The 19026-nt window shown below is 41.1% G+C and overlaps 1 protein-coding gene across 7 annotated transcripts in view; it reads right to left on the bottom strand.

Moving 5' to 3' along the window:
• The window catches only part of PLD1 (phospholipase D1), a 219636-nt gene that overhangs the window by 53223 nt on the left and 147387 nt on the right, over positions 1 to 19026 (bottom strand). For all 7 annotated transcript variants that reach the window (XM_087440028.1, XM_087440027.1, XM_087440030.1 and 4 more), the window contains 4 exons: positions 15136 to 15264; positions 14297 to 14415; positions 12485 to 12598; positions 1350 to 1460 (listed from right to left, as the gene is read on the bottom strand). In XM_087440028.1, coding sequence (XP_087296154.1) covers positions 1350 to 1460; positions 12485 to 12598; positions 14297 to 14415; positions 15136 to 15264 — 473 coding nt within the window. The remainder of the gene's footprint in view (positions 1 to 1349; positions 1461 to 12484; positions 12599 to 14296; positions 14416 to 15135; positions 15265 to 19026) is intronic.

Below are 19026 nucleotides of genomic sequence, written 5' to 3'. Positions count from 1 at the left end.
TTGAATTCATATTACAGAGAAACCTAGCATTCCTCAGGAACTGTAAACACTCACTGTCCTCACGTCATGACCTTTCCTTCTCCTTTTTCAAGGAGAGCAGAGTGAACACAGACCACTGACCTCGGCTAGAGGCTTGTCAACTAGGTTTGTGTCCATAGCTATGTGTATCGACATGGCACTACTGACCTCATTTAGCACTGTGGTAGCATTAATAAGAAAAGCTGACTTAATGCTACTAAAAGAGATAAAGCAAAAGGATTCTGGGTAATGGATGAGCCAGCCATTAACATCTTACATTATTCTGGTATAACTGTTGAAATTAATAATACTCATAGTATTAGTATTACTAAGCTCCAGACTTTATTCAGAGTTCACTAATTTTTCCACTAATATCCTTTTTCTGGTGCATGGTCTCATCCAGGACACCACATTGCATTTAGCATGCTAATATTTTTAATCAGCTTCTCTTTCTCCAGGCCTGTGAAATAAATAAAGCTCCAATTCCTTCCAACCTGCCTTTCATGAACAGTCACCGCATGGAAGGGGAGAGGGCCAGGACTCAAGGGGAAGGAAAATAGGGCTAGAATGGTTTTCCCCAGCTAACCCATCTCCCTCCATACATTTTAAAGCAGTCAATGGAAAAGAAAAGATTAAAATAAAGAAGGGAGAAGTGCTCTGATTTATTTTTCCATTATCATGACTTTTAATTTTTTTAGGATTTTCCAAGTGCTCTGAGCTAGCTTGATATCTACTTTGAAGTGCAATTAAGGTTCCCAAACTAAACCCAGTGTCCACAGATTTTCTCCTATTCTCTGAACGTGAACTCTGGGATCTGAAAAAGCTTTACAACGAACAGTGTTCACACAGGACTGAAGAAGGTGGTCCCTGCCCTCAATATTCGCCCCTCTTCGTTATCCATGTTCCTCTTCCTGCACGCTCCCTACTCTAATATCCCAAACCAGTGGCATCCAGTGGTCTCCATTTTAGCAGCTTACCCCTGTGTGCGCTCTCCTGAAGCAGCACGTGACTCCACTTAACACCCTCCAACTCAAGCCAAATCAAAACTTACTCATCCATGCTGGGGCATTCCTGGCCAATAATATTACAGTGAGTTGATGCATTTTAATAACAAGGATTTGGGGGACTCCCATGAGAGTCCCGAGTCAATGAAAATGCAAAGGGAATGTCAGGCATGCTGGGGAGGTCAAAATTCAGGTGACCTGAGGCCTCTTCACATCTCAACATACACTGATCAATACAGCAGGTCCCGAGTTTGGGGACCCTGCAGTCTCTGTATGTCATTTACAAGAAGGCAAGTTGTTATACTAATCTACATGAGCAGGACTTACTTCTATATAGATGTAGTGTTTGCTGTTCTCTATCACATGGACGTAAGCAGCGTGGATGGACTCTTCATGGTACTTGATACCGGCAGACCAGTCAGCAGCAGAGCGGAGCAACTACAAGGCAGCAATCAGAAATGAGCAATCAATGGAGGTGATGCCAGATGCATTAACACAATGAGGTCAATCCTTGTTCTTCTAAACTGAATGATTACAGCGGCTTGGGTGTCATGTGTGGACCAAAGGAGAGTAGTGGGGTGGGGAACTGGTCCTTGGACATAATCCATAAGGAAGGAGTCCAGCTAGAAATCAAGTCCTGAATATACTCTCTTCCACCCAGCATTATTTTCATTCAAAACTGGCAACCACAAGGTGTGGATTACACAGAGTATTTCAGAAGTACCTCTTTTGGTGGCTGAGTAGGGAGACCATTTGTACTATTTTTCCCTGATGGTTCCACAATTATGCCAGAATGCCTGTTGTTCTGATGGATGTATTAATAGTACCACTTTTACTCTGAAAAGTGTCCTGGTTTGAACCATATGATATGGTCACCCTCGCTCTGACTTTATAATGTGATTATTCCTTTTTCCACAAATAGATTCATTTAGATATATATAATCTTGATTCTGCCTTTAATTAGCTGTCTGATCCTTGGTGTGTCTCTTCAACTCTCAACTTTCTTGCTCATGCTGCCTCCCTCTACGCAGCCGCTCACCTGCTCCTGCCTGGATTACAATAAGAGCTTCCAGCTGAGACACTTGAGTATATGTTAAATACACTGACGCAGAGTGGGACTGCCTAGTTTCAAAGCTTAGCTCACTCAGCAGCTTTGATCTTGGTCGAGTTTATTAACCTCTTTGTGTCTTAGATTTCTGTTCCGTAAAATTGAGTATCTACTTTATAGGTTGTAGAGAAGATTAAATGAATTACTGTGAAGTGTGCAGAAAGAGGCCTATTACCTAGTAAGTGGGATATAAGTGTTTGCTATTATTAATGGGAACATTAGAGGATGTATTTGAGCTGTGGCGGATCATGTCAGAGACACTGGCTGCAGAGCAGACTGGGGCTGTGCACAGGAGGGTGGACTAGACGACATGGAAGGCTTTTTCAACACTAAGAAGCCATTGGTTGTCATTCTTTTTAGAATTCTAACTAGTCCTGCAGTACGATGTTGGGCATATAGCAGGTACTCAATAAATACTTATTAATTGATTTTCCTTAAGCAATAGCATAACATCACAGAAGAATCACTATAAAACCAGATTTGCTATTCCTGATTTGAAATAAACATTGAAACTAACCCTCATGAGGTCAACTGAAAGTGAAAATAAAAGAATGGCCCAAAATTGTTAGGCATATATCAAGTGATCCAATATGTAATCAGTTTTATATCTGTTACATACAAAAGGTCTGGTAAAATTCTTGCTCTAATCCATAACTTTAAAAATTGCATCTTTAAGGCTAATGAAATTCAAACCTAGTACTGACCAAAATCATTGACTGAGCCATTCTCAAAATGTTATTTCTTTATTCAGTATGAGGTATTTATTACAAAATAGCTCCCCTCAAAGCTCTTCTTTAATTTTATCAGATGAATATGTGCAACGAAGGTGAAAAATTTAATTGGGAACAGGAATAGTCAAATATCTCAAAAGAAAATTCATAAGGAAAATTTAAATAAATATGATCCACATTGGGAAAGGATGTTGATTTCACATCGTCTCTAAGGAACTGCACTATTGTTCATCAGAAGAATAACCAAGGGGGCACAAACGGAAGTTCCAGTTCTTAGTTCTCAAATGTATGTTGAATTTTGTTGCTAAGAGGCATAGCCCTGAAAATGCAGACTACCTTGAGAAGATTCTTATGGCATACATACTGATCTAATTCTATATAACTCTGGAAACAATGCATAAAATTGCAGAGTGTATTGGCAAGATAGGAACTCTGGAGATCTGTGTTATAGTAAGTTGTAGCACTTACTAGCCCTTCCACCTTGAACAAGTCATTTTAATATTATGAGGCTCAGTTTCCTCCACTGTACAGTTGAGATCTCCCTCTCTCTCTCTCACACACACACACACAGACAGCTGCTATGAAGAAAAAAGGGGCATAACAATCACAAAGAGCTATGGTATGTGGCACATAGTAGATATTCGATATATAGAATGTCTACCTGTGTAAAAAGTTATAGGCCAAGTTTATATACCACCTTTGGTGGTAACTTCTTAGTCTTCCTCTCAAATCCAGAAACCTTATACTTTCTGTCCTTTCTCACTCTCAAAATGTGCTCTGATTCAAAGATTTAATAAACTTGTTCACATAACATATAAATTAGGAGTGAAAATAGGTTTCAAGTCTAATTGATTCGAAGTGGCTTCCTGGACACCTATGTTGAAGAGAAGATTCTTGGAACTAGACACACTGGGAAGAAATCTAAGGTTGACGGCCAAAGGCTGCCAAGAAGAGAAAGCACGAAGGTCACATATTTGCTATCTTTCCTGTGAAGGATAATGGTAAATGTTTCCCTTTCTAGAGGCATTTAAATGTTTAAAATAAGTACATTTGTAAGCCAAAAGAACATTTTATTATCAGCCTGAGGTGGAGCATAAGCCAAGTGGGTGGACCTCCTCTGATGCCTAGAAAACCACAGCATGTGGGAGGTCGCCTCCCTCCTGAGGGGGGTCGGCATTATCTATCCCGTCATCTGAGTCCAAATCTATATCATTTTCTCTCAATGAAAACTCATTTAATTTTAAAAAGTCAACATTTTTGGTTAAGTTTGAACATATCTTTTAAGTAATACAGAAAAAAATCTCTTGGGGTTATTATTCATTTACTATGATTCTAATTAGTTAAAATCTATCACCACAAGATAAATTGAAAATATGAATTTCCCCTTTGCCCTGCCTCTACCCCCAAACCACTGAACCCTGAGGTGTGTACAAATCAACTCAACTGCTTGAAATGCTTGATGGTCTAGAAAATTTATAAACAGCCAAGTAAGTCAAATACATTTTGATTGAATTCCTTTTGTTTTAAATTTAAGACCTATTCTCTCGTTTTTCTTAACTGGCCTGACCAACTCGTCTTGCATTTCTGTTTTAAACCAGTGTAATGGAGACAAGCCCAAACTCCTCTTTACACACGCAGAAATGTGGCTTATCTTACTGCCCCAAGTATACTGAGAATCAAATCTAACCTACACTTTTCAAGTCTCAAGTTTGAATACACCATTTTAAAGTATATAAAAAACAGCATATTTTTGATTTCATGTTTTAGCTTCCAAATTGTAACTAGAACCAGTCATTTTCCTTTGTACTGTGTCCTATTTTTTAACTTAAAAGATAGCCTTCTCTTTATCCACAGTCCTAATGCCCTTACATCCAGTGGGCCCTCCTACGGCATCTTCCCCACGTAAGCAGCTTTGTCACCCCCTCCTCCTCTGCCACATGCCTTGCTCAGTGCTTGGAAAACTGTGCCTTTCGTCATTTCAGTGGGTGTTGGTTGACTTGACTCAACAAATCCCACCCTAGAGTTGGGATGAGACCACAGTGGAGTCCTGGGAACACAAGCAACATTCATCTGATAACTGGCAACACTGAATCCAGCTTTCTCTGCAGGTAGGTGTGAGGCTCTATACACCGAATTCACCAACAAGTTATCGAGCACAGCTGTGTCCCATGCACTTTGCCTTTCACTTGGGATAAAAAGAAAAATAAAAAACAGTCCCTGTGCTCATGGAGCCTGAGAGCCTAGTGGGAGAGACAGATGTGTAGACAACTAATTTACAATTCACTAAGCTGTGTGCAGAATCAGAGTTCTTCCCGTATGGATGAGAGTGCAAGCCAGATTTTCACCAGTGGCTATTTCGTCCATTTACCAAATGCATAATATGCAACTGCTTTATGCCAGGCATTTTGTTAGGCTGCAAGAACACAGAGACAACTAGAACAAGGGCCTCATCTTCAGAAGCTCAGGGTCTTTTTTTAGACGAGTCTCGGTCACATGGCACAAGTGGTACGTGAATCTACGAATGCATATGTTCTAGTAGGAGTCTTGGATTACAAATGTGAAAGCAATGAAGTTAGTGTAGCTTGCAGATCCTGCCCAAGGATGCAGTGGTATCCAAATAAGACACAGCAGAGCACACTTGTTAAGATCACGGGCTCTGCAGTCAGTGTGGGTAAGAGGCCTAACTCTGATCTTCACTGCCGTGTGACCTCAGGCATGTTACATAACCTTTCTATGCCTCAATATCTTCATCTGTAAATGGAGATAATAATAACATCTACCTCATAGCATTGCTGTGAGTATTAAACGACTTAATTTATAGCAAGTGCTTAGAACAATGCCTAGCCTGAAATAAGTGCTCAATGAGAGGTAGCAATTGTTATTAGTATCATATTATGCTTGTACAAGGTTCCCATTACCAGAAGGCTCTCCAGCGGAGGAGGGAAGATGCCCATGCCAAAAGTGTTATTAGAGCCACATCCACTGGTAGTTTGTCCCTTCCCAATCCCTAAGCGTATGTGAGATGGGCTGTTAAATTTCACACTGGTTTGAATACTGGCTTTTTACAAAAGGATTGAGAGCTCTGGATTCCAGTTTGGTTTTCTCAGCCTCTCCTATATCCTTAAACTCTTTGGTCAACCTTCAGTGGCCTCAGTTTCCTCAAAAGGGAGACAAAACAGCTGACCTCCCCGTGAGACCCTAAGAACACTGGACACGAAGGTGCATCCACCCGTTTGAGGGTCCCTGATGAGCCTCTGCTTCTTCCCACTGGAGAGGCAGAGACGCGGGGAGACTCTAGTTGGCCTCCGGCCAGGGGCAGTTAGCCTCAGAGTGGGCGACACTCCAGGCTTCACATGTGGGTAGGGCCCGTGCTCATTTGCCCTGTTTTAGTCTCTTGAACTGGAAATTTCCAAAAGGAATTGAAAACCTACTCTCAAACAAAAGTTATCTCTTCGTGACTAGTTGATTACACCCTACAAATTAAACATTATTCAAATCACTAAATAGTTAAATTAAGCACTATAACTGGTTACAAGCATAGGACCACAGCATAATCCTGGTTTGGGCTGCCAGTCCCTCCTCACCAGGGCACAGCCTCAGCCCAGTACCCATGACCTCTTGATCTTGAGTTGCTTTTCCTTTCTCTTTGTTCCACATGTGTGTTACAGGAAACTTCTCATCTCCCTCTGGACTTACCCAATGCACAAGTATTGCTCTCATAACCTGTCCTTAGATGTTCACTTTCCTTTGGTCTGTGCTCTTTCTTTCCTCTTCTGTCACTGGCCTCCTCCAGCCTTCCACCTCTCCAGCCCCTGCACACTCTGTATATCACCTTACGTGACACAGCTTCGCCTTCCTGCTGGATTCCACCTGCGCCCTCATTTTCTTCCGGTCTGCTCTGTGATGCTAGGCTTGATCCCCATGGCACAGCACTTATTTTCCAACCTTCTCTGTGCTCCTACTTGGTACAAAGGCTGTCTCTTTGGTGGCCAATTGTTCCCCAATGACAAGGCTTCACCCCGAGATCTAACCCTTGTGACCAGGCCTCTCTGTTAGACTTCTGTTTATTGTACCCCTTTGTCTAAGTGGGAGGAGCTTATTCTTTAGGATGGAATAAACTAGCCTTCTGGAAAAGGCCCCTCAAGAACACCCTTACCAAACCAAAGCAAATACTTTATCTGAGCTGCCCATGAAAGTCCTGAAAATAACTCCCTGCAAAAGGTTGGCAGGAATCAAAGGATCCAGGCAGGCCAGATGTAGCAAGAGCATGAAGCCCTCCTTACGTGTAATTCTTTCTCAGCCACTTCATGTGGTTTATAAACACATTTTGGACACAGAAAGGGATATGCCAGTATAGTTGTTTTGTCCACAGAGAATCATATTTTAAAAAAATATTTTATCTTGTTTTTTTATTGATATACAAAAAACTGCACATATTCACTGTATATAATTTGGGGAATTTGGACATATTCATATACCCATGAGAATCATATATATTTTGAGTAGTGTATTTGGGGGAAGAGGGAGAAGCAGAGAAAAAGAAAATATTTGAAAAGAAAAATGTGAGCATCCTCCATTTGACTCTTGGCTCAAAAATAGAATTTCTCAGCTTTGGAGAAAGTATCCAGTGTCCTGACTTTATATTCTTTCAAATAGGAAAAAATACACATTCTCCATGTTGACCTAAGCCTAATGAAAGAGAACAAGTGAATTGTGAGAATGGCTAACAATGTGCTGAGCACTTATTATGAACCTGATGGCATCACTGGGCTTGCCTTCTTATGGAAGTTTAAATTTTATCTGAAAGACTGCTGCCACTCTAGCCATAAGCTCAGATCTCAGTTGGCCTTGTTTTGTCTGCAAGGCTGATGGGGACTAACTGGAGAAATCTGATGGGGTGTCAGCAGGCAGGAGCAGTCTGTGCAGCTCTGCTTGCTCAAAGTTGGGGAAGGGGCTGGCTGGGCTGGCGTACATGATTTTCATCTTGTCTTGTCATTTTACTTGGGGTGCAGTGTGACGCTGTAATATGGGAAGCAGAACCTGAGGCCCAAGTTCCCAACGTTGTGGCTGCCAAATGCGCTATCCCCAAGATGTGAAATCAAGAGACAGTGATTGGGAGAGACTTCTCTTCGAGGATCCTGAGACTGACACTCATCCAAAGGCAGCTGTGGGCAGCTATTTTGAATTTGATGCAAATGTGTTTCTTTTTAATAGACAAAGAGATCAAAGATATGACCCCAATGGAACCATTTCCCTTACCTCTGTTTGGTAGCACTTCTCAGCAATGATTGTCTAAGGAATGGCTTTTCTATTACAAGCTGCCCAATTTAATAAAAAGGACTGTTCCTGTGTATTGATTCCAAATTGACGCTAATTTGGCATCAGGCATTTTCTTTCACCTTAATAGACATATCAGATGTCCTCTGTCTTGGTCATTTATCTTAAGTGCAATGATAGCATTTATGAATCTAGTTTGTTCTTTTTAGGGAGAAAACAAGTTCTTTTATATACTCTGAGCATAAACAGTTTCAGAACCATCTTCCCTCCAACCCCCATCCCCACGCCTTTCTCCTGCCATGTCTTCTCCGAGGGCTCTTGGAGGCTTCTGAGAACACCCAGCACTGAAGGGAAACACCCAAGATTATTTTAAAAGTGTCAGTGGAAGCGGCTGAAGTCAGCTCTCAAGCGTGGATGACTTTTTTAGAAGCAGAAATTTGTGTTGGTGGGTGCAGGCCTCCATTCTGCCTGCCGTAGCTCTAGTCTCCTTGGCTGGCTATGTCAACTTCCTGCAACAGCTGTGCGTCGTGCTGGTGTGGAATTACCAGCTGTGTGTGCCCAAGGACGATTGGGTCTATTGTTCTTGCATTAAAAAAATTAAATAATTGGGTTCCCTTCTGCAGATGAAAGAACATGAATTTTATCTACTATTAGTTTATTACGTTAAATGGTCTTTCTGGCCATTTCAATAAATATACGGTATAAAGATTTTGTATCTTGAACTAGCCTGGTGACCCATCCAGAGAAATGTCAACTTCTTGGTTGCAAGCTTTTGAAAAACACTAGGGAAAGCTTGAAGATTGTAGCTAATACTGATATAATTCAAACTTGTGCACTCCTCTAAGTGCTTTGCATGCATTAGTTTATTTAACCATCACCACAACCCTATGAGACAGATACTATTATAATCCCTGTTTTATAGATGAAGGAAATGCATACAGAGGTGTGAAGTAATTTTCCCAAGGTCACACAGCTAGCATGTAGCAAAGCTGGGATTTGAACATAGAAACTGCCTCTTCCCCTTGCTACATTATATTGCTCCTTTTTAATTAATTAAGCTGTGGTTTCTGTGTTATGAACAATAAACTATGTTAAAAACTATGTTAAAATCTATGTTAAAAAGAATAAACCTAAGGAAGAATTTTACTAAATTTCTCAACCAAGACTATGTAACAATTAATTGTCTACTGCCACATGACAGCTGAGAGAGTGAAAGGTTTGAAAATTTGACAATAAACCCTTTAAAAATTGAGTACCCTACTACACAGCCAGGTCCTATCTCCCTGCTTCCTTCTGGATTCTCTGGAAAACCAGGAATTGGGCTAGATTATCTCTTTGGCCCTCTAAGCACTATACATTCATGACTTGAAAATGGTAATGTCTAGAACAAGATGAATAATGTTTAGAGCCAGTAAATAACATGAAGTGAAACAATCCTGTGGTCAGACTTTACGGAAAAGGAGAAATGGAGCAGGGTAATTTCTTTTATTTTTTTCAGTTTCCGGTCATCTCAGACTTTCCTGTCTTCAAAAAGATGCACTGTCTGGCTGTGACCATTTGTTTTCACAACTGAAGTTATTTTGGCAGTTCTCAAAAACATCTCCTGGCAGCTAGTCGGGATCCAGCTTTTGTGAGGTCTAACACTTTTAACATTGTGGAGGAGTCCTCTTTAAGAAAAAGAATACTAATTTACAAATATAAAATTAGTATATGCTAGAATTACTGTAACAGCCTCTTTACTTGTCTCTTTGCTTTCATTCTCTTTCTAGTCTAAAAGGTCTTCATATGTATAAACTTTGGTCCCAAAGTATGTTTGTTCAGAGAGATGGAAACAGACATGGGACAAAATGAGAGATCCTCAGTCAATTAAGCTTGGGAAATTCGCATGGCATATTCACTCAGTGATTTCATGATATACATCAGCATAACAAAGGTGCTAAGGAATCGCATATCTAAAAAACCTGCAAAAACTTGTCTGTCCATGGAAATCTTTTTTGTGGAATAGTTATTAGCATTTCACAGGCACAACCCAGTTTGGGAAACTCTGATCTAGGTTAATCTTCATAAAACATTCATGTATCATGCTTCTTCCTGGATGAGAAAAAAAAGTCCAAAGTTCACTAACGTCTACAGGATCAGGTCTAAATTAACCAGGGCATGCCTAATCTGGCCTTATGCCATCTAAACCTCATCTACCATCCCTTTCAGAGCAAAAGGTTTGCTGCAGTCAGTTCTACCGTCATCTGAGCGGGCAGGCTTCTGCCTTAGAGGGGACACCCAGTTCTCTCCCTCTCATTTGCCGAACTCATAGCATGCTGGTCCACACTTTCATACTGGCATTTAGTCCTAGAGCACACCTTGCACTGTTAACTGAACTCTTTAACATCACAGCTTTCTCTCTCCCAGCTACGTTTCCAGAGACAGAGAACTCCCTTTCCGTCTGCCTCCTCAGCACCCGAGTGTGCACTGGTGACTTCACTGTGCAAACAGATGGCACTTAATAAACATATGTTGACTGAATAATTAATTAACGAGTGAGTGAGTCTTGGTAAACTTCCTTTCAAATCAATTGGCTTTGTGGGTTCCTGAGTCCAGGCCACCTGAGCATATCAAGGATGAAGATAAAAGCATATCAGAAGAGATCACTGAATTAGCCCCATCTCCAACACAGCATCCAGTGACGCGGAGAAGGTGAATGAAGGGAGGGATTTTGTAGAGTGGACATGCAGAGCATCTGTCTGTCTTACCAGGGAGGCCGAATGAGAATATGTAAAACAGGGCTTTACCAACAGGCATTAGAAGATGGATGAATATGCAACACTGGGATAAAAAGTCCTCTGCTGATCATAAAAGTACACAATTCCCAGCAATACCTTTTGAACAGATGCTTAATTAGCATGTGCTAACTTTGATAAGTTGATCACTGAGTCAGTTTTAATGACATCTCAAATCTTCAGTTAAATTCCCTTGTTTTCTTAATATCAAGACTCCTAGTTTATCTTACAGCACGGATAATTTTTCCTTCCAGGTAGAATAAAATTAAACAGGTTCATAAAACATTCATTAACTTACATATGAAGGCATAGCTATCTGTGCCTCTAAGTTTAAATTAGTCATCTCCTGTAGCCTGAGATGACTAAGGATTTGCTGCAGGTATTTCTCTCAAGTGGTTTATCTTTTTTTTGTGTGAGGAAGATTAGCCCTGAGCTAATATCTGCTGCCAATCCTCCTCTTTTTTGCTGAGGAAGATTGGCCCTGGGCTAACATCCGTGCCCATCTTCCTCTACTTTATATGGGACGCCACCACAGCATGGCTTGCCAAGCGGTGCGTCAGTTTGTGCCTGGGATCTGAACCTGCAAACCCCAGGCTGCCAAAGCGGAGCGCACGCACTTAACTGTTACGCCACTGGGCCGGCCCCTGGTTTATCTTTTTGATTGTTCTATTATTTGATCTACGGTCTGAAATGTCTTTTTACTTCTTAAATACACACATTTCTAGTACAAAGTACATACACATAGTACAAAGTAACTGAGTTAGGCACTTCATTTATATAATCATATTCATTAGATACATGTCCAAATTATATAAATCCATATTAGTGATGTCAGTAGCAGGCTGCTGGAGGTTTACTTAAACAATACTTGTGATGCTGACAGTGAAGACTTGTAACAAAAGGCAATGCCAAAGGTGGCCCATCCTAATTCTGCCCCTGCATGATCTCAAGATATCTGAGCTGGAGTTGGTAGGGGGAGCAGATTGGGTAACAATGGAGTAGACTAGGATTTCAAGCTCCACCTCTAGGAAGAACCAGCTAGGTGACCCTGGACAAGTCCCATAGCCCCACTGGGTCTTAATTTTCCTATTTATAATTTGATATAGTTGGACTGGATGTGGGAAAATTCTGTGACTCTATTAAGCAAACTCCTTAGTCTATTAAAGGAGCCTCTAAAAGGCATTTGGTTAATTAGGAACTAAAACTAGATTGAACTATAACTAGCTCCCTAGATACCAAGTTTCAGCCACATTCCTGGTGCTTGACTGGTATCAGTCCCAGGTTTACTGTGTATCGTGTTGCTAGGGTCACTTTAGAAGGAATTACAGGACAGTCTGTCCTTGACTGGCTTTTTCTAAGGACATGCATTTATTATACTTATAAAAAAGTTTTTAAAAAAGGATAAATTGAATACATTTTACATAGGAAATATAATACTAAATTTTAAAGGTCTATTCAGATTTGCTTTGGAGGTGTCCTTACTGAAAAATCTGAAGCCAATGTAATAGGCACTTAGTCCAATAAGAGTAACGTTACCCAGTAGACTTTGTGAAACGCAAAAGCCAGACTCACCTGCACGTTAGCATGGACGGAGCCAGGCACTTGATATCTCCACTCATGGGCTGTCGTTTGAGATTTCGGAAGTAGAAAAGGATAAGAAAGGGACCGATATTTTGGTTTCATAATCTAAAATAAAGAAAAACAGATAAAAAAGACCCAAAGGAGAAAACAGTTCCATTCTTCCCTACTTTGTGATTATATAAGAAATTCAGGGGGCCAGCCTGGTGGCGCAAGGGGTTAAGTGTGCGCATTCCACTGCGGCGGCCTGGGGTTCGCCGGTTCGGATCCCGGGCGCGCACTGATGCACCACTTGGCAAGCCATGCTGTGGCGGCATCCCATATAAAGTGGAGGAAGATGGGCACGGATGTTAGCCCAGAGCCAGTCTTCCTCAGCAAAAAAAAAGAGGAAGATTGGCAGATGTTAGCACAGGGCTGATCTTCCTCACACACAAAAAAAAGAAATTCAGGTTCATTTGAAAAAGAAAAAGAAAAAGGTTAACTGGATGTTTCCAGGCGAATAGGCGATAGATTATTTGTTTTTGTTTTCTTTCTACTTCTTAGAGGCAGAGAACTCCTTTTTCCCTTCTTTTACCCTTTGTAGTGGGCATGTATTGCTTTATATTTTTAAAGAAAGCTTAAATATAATCTGGAGTTATAGAGTTACATAACTGCAAAAATGGGATTATTTTGTAAACTGATTTTTTACTATGTTGTAGATATCTTGCCACAGCAATATAGCACTATATATTATTTTTAATAACTTCATAGTAAAATGGTATGAAAGAATCAGAATTTAATAAATTCCTATTAATGAGCATTTCAGTTATTCTTCATTTTATTTGAATTATTAGTTGCAATATCAAAAGAAACTACCTTATTGGATTACTTCTTTAGATTAAATACCCAAAATAGTTTTTCTGAGTCAAAGGTTGTACACTTTTTAAAAAGCTTTTTGGCATTGTACCAATTTATTCTCCCAGAAGCAGCGGATAAGAGCATCAAAAATCCCAAACCCAATTGCAGGTATTAGCAATGTGTTTTATCTTTGTCAGTCTAGTAGGTTAAAAGTAGTATCTCTTTGTTTATTCATTCATCCCTCCTAAATTTTTGTTAAAAATATTTCCATTATTTCTAAGAGCGTCCACTAAATGTTTATAATGTTATGCAAATAAAAAATAAGGTGAGACTCTAAGTTGTTGATAAAACTAAATCCTTTTTCCAAATTATCAGGGAGAAAAATGCTCATCATCATTTAAAGTAAATACAATAGAACCTTACTAACACCTGGATGATAGGTACTTAACTTATGAATGTTAGGTCAAACTCTCACACATCATGAAGGCACACTAAGAAGACAATCTGGAGAAAAGAAAAATGGCTCCAGCTTCTTGTACTGCTCACTTTGCTCAGAAGCCTGTACCAATACGAACCCAGTGCAGTGCCAGGACTGGAAGGACTTGAAAGTTCAAACTCTCTCACCTAAAGGGCTCCTCTCTCCCTACAATCGCCTTCCACGTGACTATCAGCCCAGGCCAGAAGCTTTATCAACACTGAGCGTCCCAGATGTGATAACGGTTAAAACCATAGGCCCTGATAGTAGCATCTCTCCCTCGGTGCTCTGAATTGTCCATGGTGCGAAAGTTCATAAATGTTTTCTTTTTTTTTGCCCAGAGGCCCAGGAGCTCTGATAACCAGGCACCCAAAAGCGGATGGGTGGTACAGCTGTGGTCAGCACAGCCCCTTCTTGTTAACCCTCTGGGTTTCTCCTCTACTGGGCCTGCCTCTCTTCATGTGGACTGGATCATGATGAAACCATCCGGGTACCTTCGTGAAGTTCCAGCGCTGGATGAAGTGACGTGCCACGTCACGAGCCGCCTTCCCGTGGACCACAGAGGCAATATCATGCCATGGCATCCGGGGAGTGGAGTACCTGTCAATGAAATCTGCCCAGGTGCACCAGGCAAGGATCATCACTAATGTCTGTGCCAGGGACAGAAGCCATTTGACCCCAACTATGATACATAAAAGGAAACGTGGTAATGTCTATTATGCATATATTTCTTGGCTTGGGTGGAACAATACCTTTATAGCCAAGGGAAACATAGATCTCACATTGAGGAACACATTCCCCCAAATATGTTTCCATGTCACTTAGTGTGAGATAATCACCAGGCCAGGCAAGACATGAGTCGGTACAAATTATCTAAGACTGTGTACTTGATATTATTTTTCTTTTTCATCCTGTTGAAATAACATCAGGCTATGTATGCAGTTCCATCTCTATCTCCTCAGACATATAAGCACAGTGATAATCTGTTAATAATGAGATAATGCTGGAAGATGAAGATGATAAGCAGAAAAGGAGATGATCAAAGGAAAGGTACCATCTTCCAGAGAATTACAGATTATTACCCCCCAAAATATGCCTATACGAAACCTGGAGGTTTCAAACAAGTAAGCTCTCTTCCATGTTCATTTCTTACTATAACTACAAGCAAAAGTCCTTAAGTATATGGCTGAATCATAGTCTCCAAAGTTTTACCAAATATTCAAAACAAAACAAAGCAAAACAAAAGACATTAGATCATGCACATGCAGACTTGCTGAGATGCTGACAAGTAAAAGACAAAATATAAGCAGCCTCCCACCACCATGGTACTCACCAGCAAAGGGTTTATCAAGTTGAACCCAGTCTTTGAAGACAAAATTGCAGTAGTCCTTTCCATGCCAGAATCTGGTTTCCCCATGGAGCTCCCCGACGCCTGTCTGTAAACTGCGGATGGAGCCAGTGTCTGTGAACGCAGCAAGACCCGCTCAGAGACTGTGGTTCAGAAGGGCCCCAGAGAGGGAGGCTCAACTCTCACATATTAAACACCTACAGATTTCTTAACTTTTATTCTTAAGACTCAGAACGAGGGCAGCGTGTGTTCATTCTGTCTGAGGCTGTAGGCTGGCAAGGTTTCACAACCCTCACAAGTTCATTATTAGTGGGTGGTTGGGGCTATAACTAGGTTCATCATTTGACAATGAAACGTAACATTCCTATTCTCACCATCTACCAGATCATGGGAAGAAAGGATCACAGGGCTAACCGTGAATAAAGAACTTGCTAGGAGGGACTCGGAGAGAGCAGTAAAGCCAGGTCAGGTAGAGAAACATGAGATGCAGAGGCCATAAAGAAGTCAGGCCCTTCTCTTTCCTCAACCAATATGGTGCACACCTAACACAGAATTCTTGTCTTTTGCATCTCAAAAAGCAAAAAATCTCAAATTTGTAGATAGCCCATGTTCCAGCCCTGGAATTGACTAGCCAAGTGACCAAGTGACAGTGAGCTTCACCTTTTTGGGTCAGAAATCCTTTCCGTGTAAAAGGGAAAATTTGGCCCAGATAACATCTAAGATCTTTTGGGCTCTAACATTCTATATTCCTAAAATCATAAATGACACCCACAAAAAATATCTCAAAAACAGACAGAAGCTTGTGATCATATAGGCGCAAAAGCAGCAATCTGCTGCAACATTTCACAAAAAGCTTTGCCAGGACCATTTTACTTAAGGGTAAACACTTGGACCCAAATGGTTTGCACATTTTGGGGATATGTTGGCTACAAAGACAACTAAGCAGGAAGACTAGCAGAACGACAAGAACAAATGCAGCACTCGGCACAAAAGAAGCACTTAACAAATAGACATTGGATGCAAAAATATTTGCTGAATGACTAAATGGTACCATGTGCAGCAGCCCGTGAGAGTACTGGACTGGTTCCCCTACCACCACACCGCGCCACAACTGTCTTTCTAAAACACAGACTCCTTGCTTAAAAGACTTCTAGGATGTCCTACTGCCTACAGGGGGTCAAATCCTAAGGGCTTATTCTGTCTAGAAGGCTCTTCCCTAACTGGTGCCAATCTCTCTTTCTGGCCTTGTTTCCCCATACAACCCAGGCCCCATGCATACCACATTTCTCACTGTATTTGGACAGGCCTGGTCTGTCATGTCTCTGTGCAGTTGGCACATTTTTCCTTCTGCCTGGAATGCTCTTCCCTCCCTCTCAGCCTGATCTCCTCATCATCCATCAAGAGCCACGTTAGCTGTCATCTGCCCTAGAGAGACCTCCCAGACCCCAGTAGGGAGAGGCAGTCACTAGCAGTGTTGTAGAACCATTAACAGTTGCACACCCCAGTGCCTCTGACTCTGTGACACAATTGTGTAAGGATGCTCCCTCCCTGCCCCCTACTAGTCAATAAACTCTTCAGGGGTGGGAAGTGTATCCTCCCTGCCTGATGTAGCTCCTGGCATTTAGCAGGCAATCAATAAGTATTTTCAGAGCAAAAGTTTTTAAATAATCACCACACACAGTGCCAATATTCTTTCTCAAACTTAATAATTAACCTTCAAAGGTTATTGAAATTTTCTATGAAAGAAACCTGTCTTAAAGTGCTAAAGATTAACAAAACTAAGTAATGTTAAAAATAGAATCAATTGACTGTTCCTTGTGATTTATTTTCCTGCTCTACGAGACTGAGAGGCCAAAGTACTGGTAGGTCTGTGTGCTCACCCACAGGCTCTTTATAGTAAGCATGGCACTTTGTTTAAAAAAAAAAAAAAAACAGGAAAAGAAACAAAAAAGGGACAAAGAATGAGATAAATAATGGGTCAAATTAAAAATATATATATATACATAATTTGTTTTCATCAATTGAGAAGCTCTAAGGTAAAGTTTTACATATACACACACACACTTGTTTAAAAATTCACTCTCACCTAACAATCAGTTACGACAAGAAAAACAAAACAAAGCAAATTCTTAGTCTCTAAAATTATCTTGGAATTCACTGAATTCAACCTGTCATAATTCAAATTTGTTTTTGTTTTTTAGTCATGGCCTATACTATTCAAAATAAGTCAGGGTCCTCCTTGGAACAAATGAAATATAAAGGCAATAGAGCTGAATACTGTTAGTACTCCTGGTTACTGTTAGTACTGCATCAGAACCGCACGAGACCTGTGAGCAGGGAGAGAGGACTTTTTCCACCAGTGATGCTGATCTGAGGGTTCTCATTGATCTGTATCTGGCTCCCAGTTGATTTCATAATTGCGCCTGCCTTGTCTTTCAGCACGGGCATGTGCTGAAATTTTAAGCCAATTTTCCGCAATCCTCATCCATCAGTGGCCCAGACTCTGGCTGCTGAAGTTCACGGAAAGGGTGTCTTCCTACCCCTCACCCAGTGTCTCTGGCTTTGCCACATCCTCCTTTTTTTCTCGTCTCCTGGCTTCCAAGGCTGCATTCCCCTATCATTACTCTAACCTTCTTGATCTTCTGTCCCAGCTCCTCCTCCCTATCAAGGTTTTCTCCAACTTTCTCCTAAATTACCCCTTAAGTCCTGGCTTCTCTTTTGGGCTCCAGATCTGCAGCCACTTCGAGCACCTCACTTGACTTTGTCGACCTAGTTGTCCCACCAGAACTTTAGAATCACATGTGACACTAGCAGCATTATCATCCCCACGAAATCAAGTCTTCCCTGGAGATTTCTGCTTTCCGTTCATAGTCACTCAAGCTCAAACCTCAGAATCACCTTTGGCTTTTCTCCTTTCTTCATTATCTTCTCCACCCACCTCCCCATCACCACTTCCCAAATCCTAGTGAAATTCCGCTGATTCTTCCTTTGGAAAAAGTTTCTCCCATTCGCTTCATTCTTGGGCCCACTGGAAGAAGCTAGTCCCCGTGTCTCTAGTGTAACTTAGTAAAACACCATCCTTAACCCCCTACATCCCCAACACCCATCCCTTCCAAATCCCACCCCACCTCCCAGGGACTCTCCCACATTTAGTGGATAAGGTTCAATATCTCAGCCTGACTGTCAAGGCCCTCCATATATTTGTACAGACACATCCTACCAGCCCAATCTACACAAATGAACTCACCCTTAACCACAATTCCCAAGCCCAAAAGCTCTGAAAATCCAACTGTTTTTTCACAGCTCATGTGTTAGCAAAACCTGACCTGAACTGACAAGAGGTTATTATCTTTATCCCACTGGGTGTTGCACAAATATAAATGATTTACGTATAGGGTATTTCCTGAACCCTGGAAGGAGTGTAACGTAATATAGAGGAAAGGTATTGTATTACCTTCCTAAAATCCAGAACCTTCTAATTTCTGAAGCCTATCTGACCCCCAGGATTTTGTATAAGAGATGAGAGACCTTTGTGTATTTACCACATTCCATACCTAGGTCTAAGATGCTAAAATAAATACCTCTGGCATTTCCCATACCTGTGCCTTAAGATACCTGGAATGTCTGTTTTACTCCCTTCTTAGTCTCTACCTACTGAATTTCTGCCTATATTCAAGGCCACTTCCAAAACAGGTCTTCAATGAGCTATACTTTAAAAAACCCTTTGGTTTTTGAAACTTTTTGGATTTTGGAGTTGTGGATCAGGTTTACTGCGGAGGAGGTGTCACTGACAACTCTTGCCTGTAATAGTATCGCCCCCTGATGAATTACTAGGGCACTAGGTTAGTAAAATACTAAAACTCACACTTACCTATT

The sequence above is a fragment of the Ceratotherium simum genome, chromosome 15 (assembly GCF_057802395.1).
Source record: "Ceratotherium simum simum isolate JZ-2026a chromosome 15, ASM5780239v1, whole genome shotgun sequence".
In the NCBI taxonomy this organism is placed as follows: domain Eukaryota; kingdom Metazoa; phylum Chordata; class Mammalia; order Perissodactyla; family Rhinocerotidae; genus Ceratotherium; species Ceratotherium simum.
The sequence above is the reverse complement of the archived record's forward strand: the minus strand, read 5'-3'. Positions and strand labels throughout refer to the sequence as shown.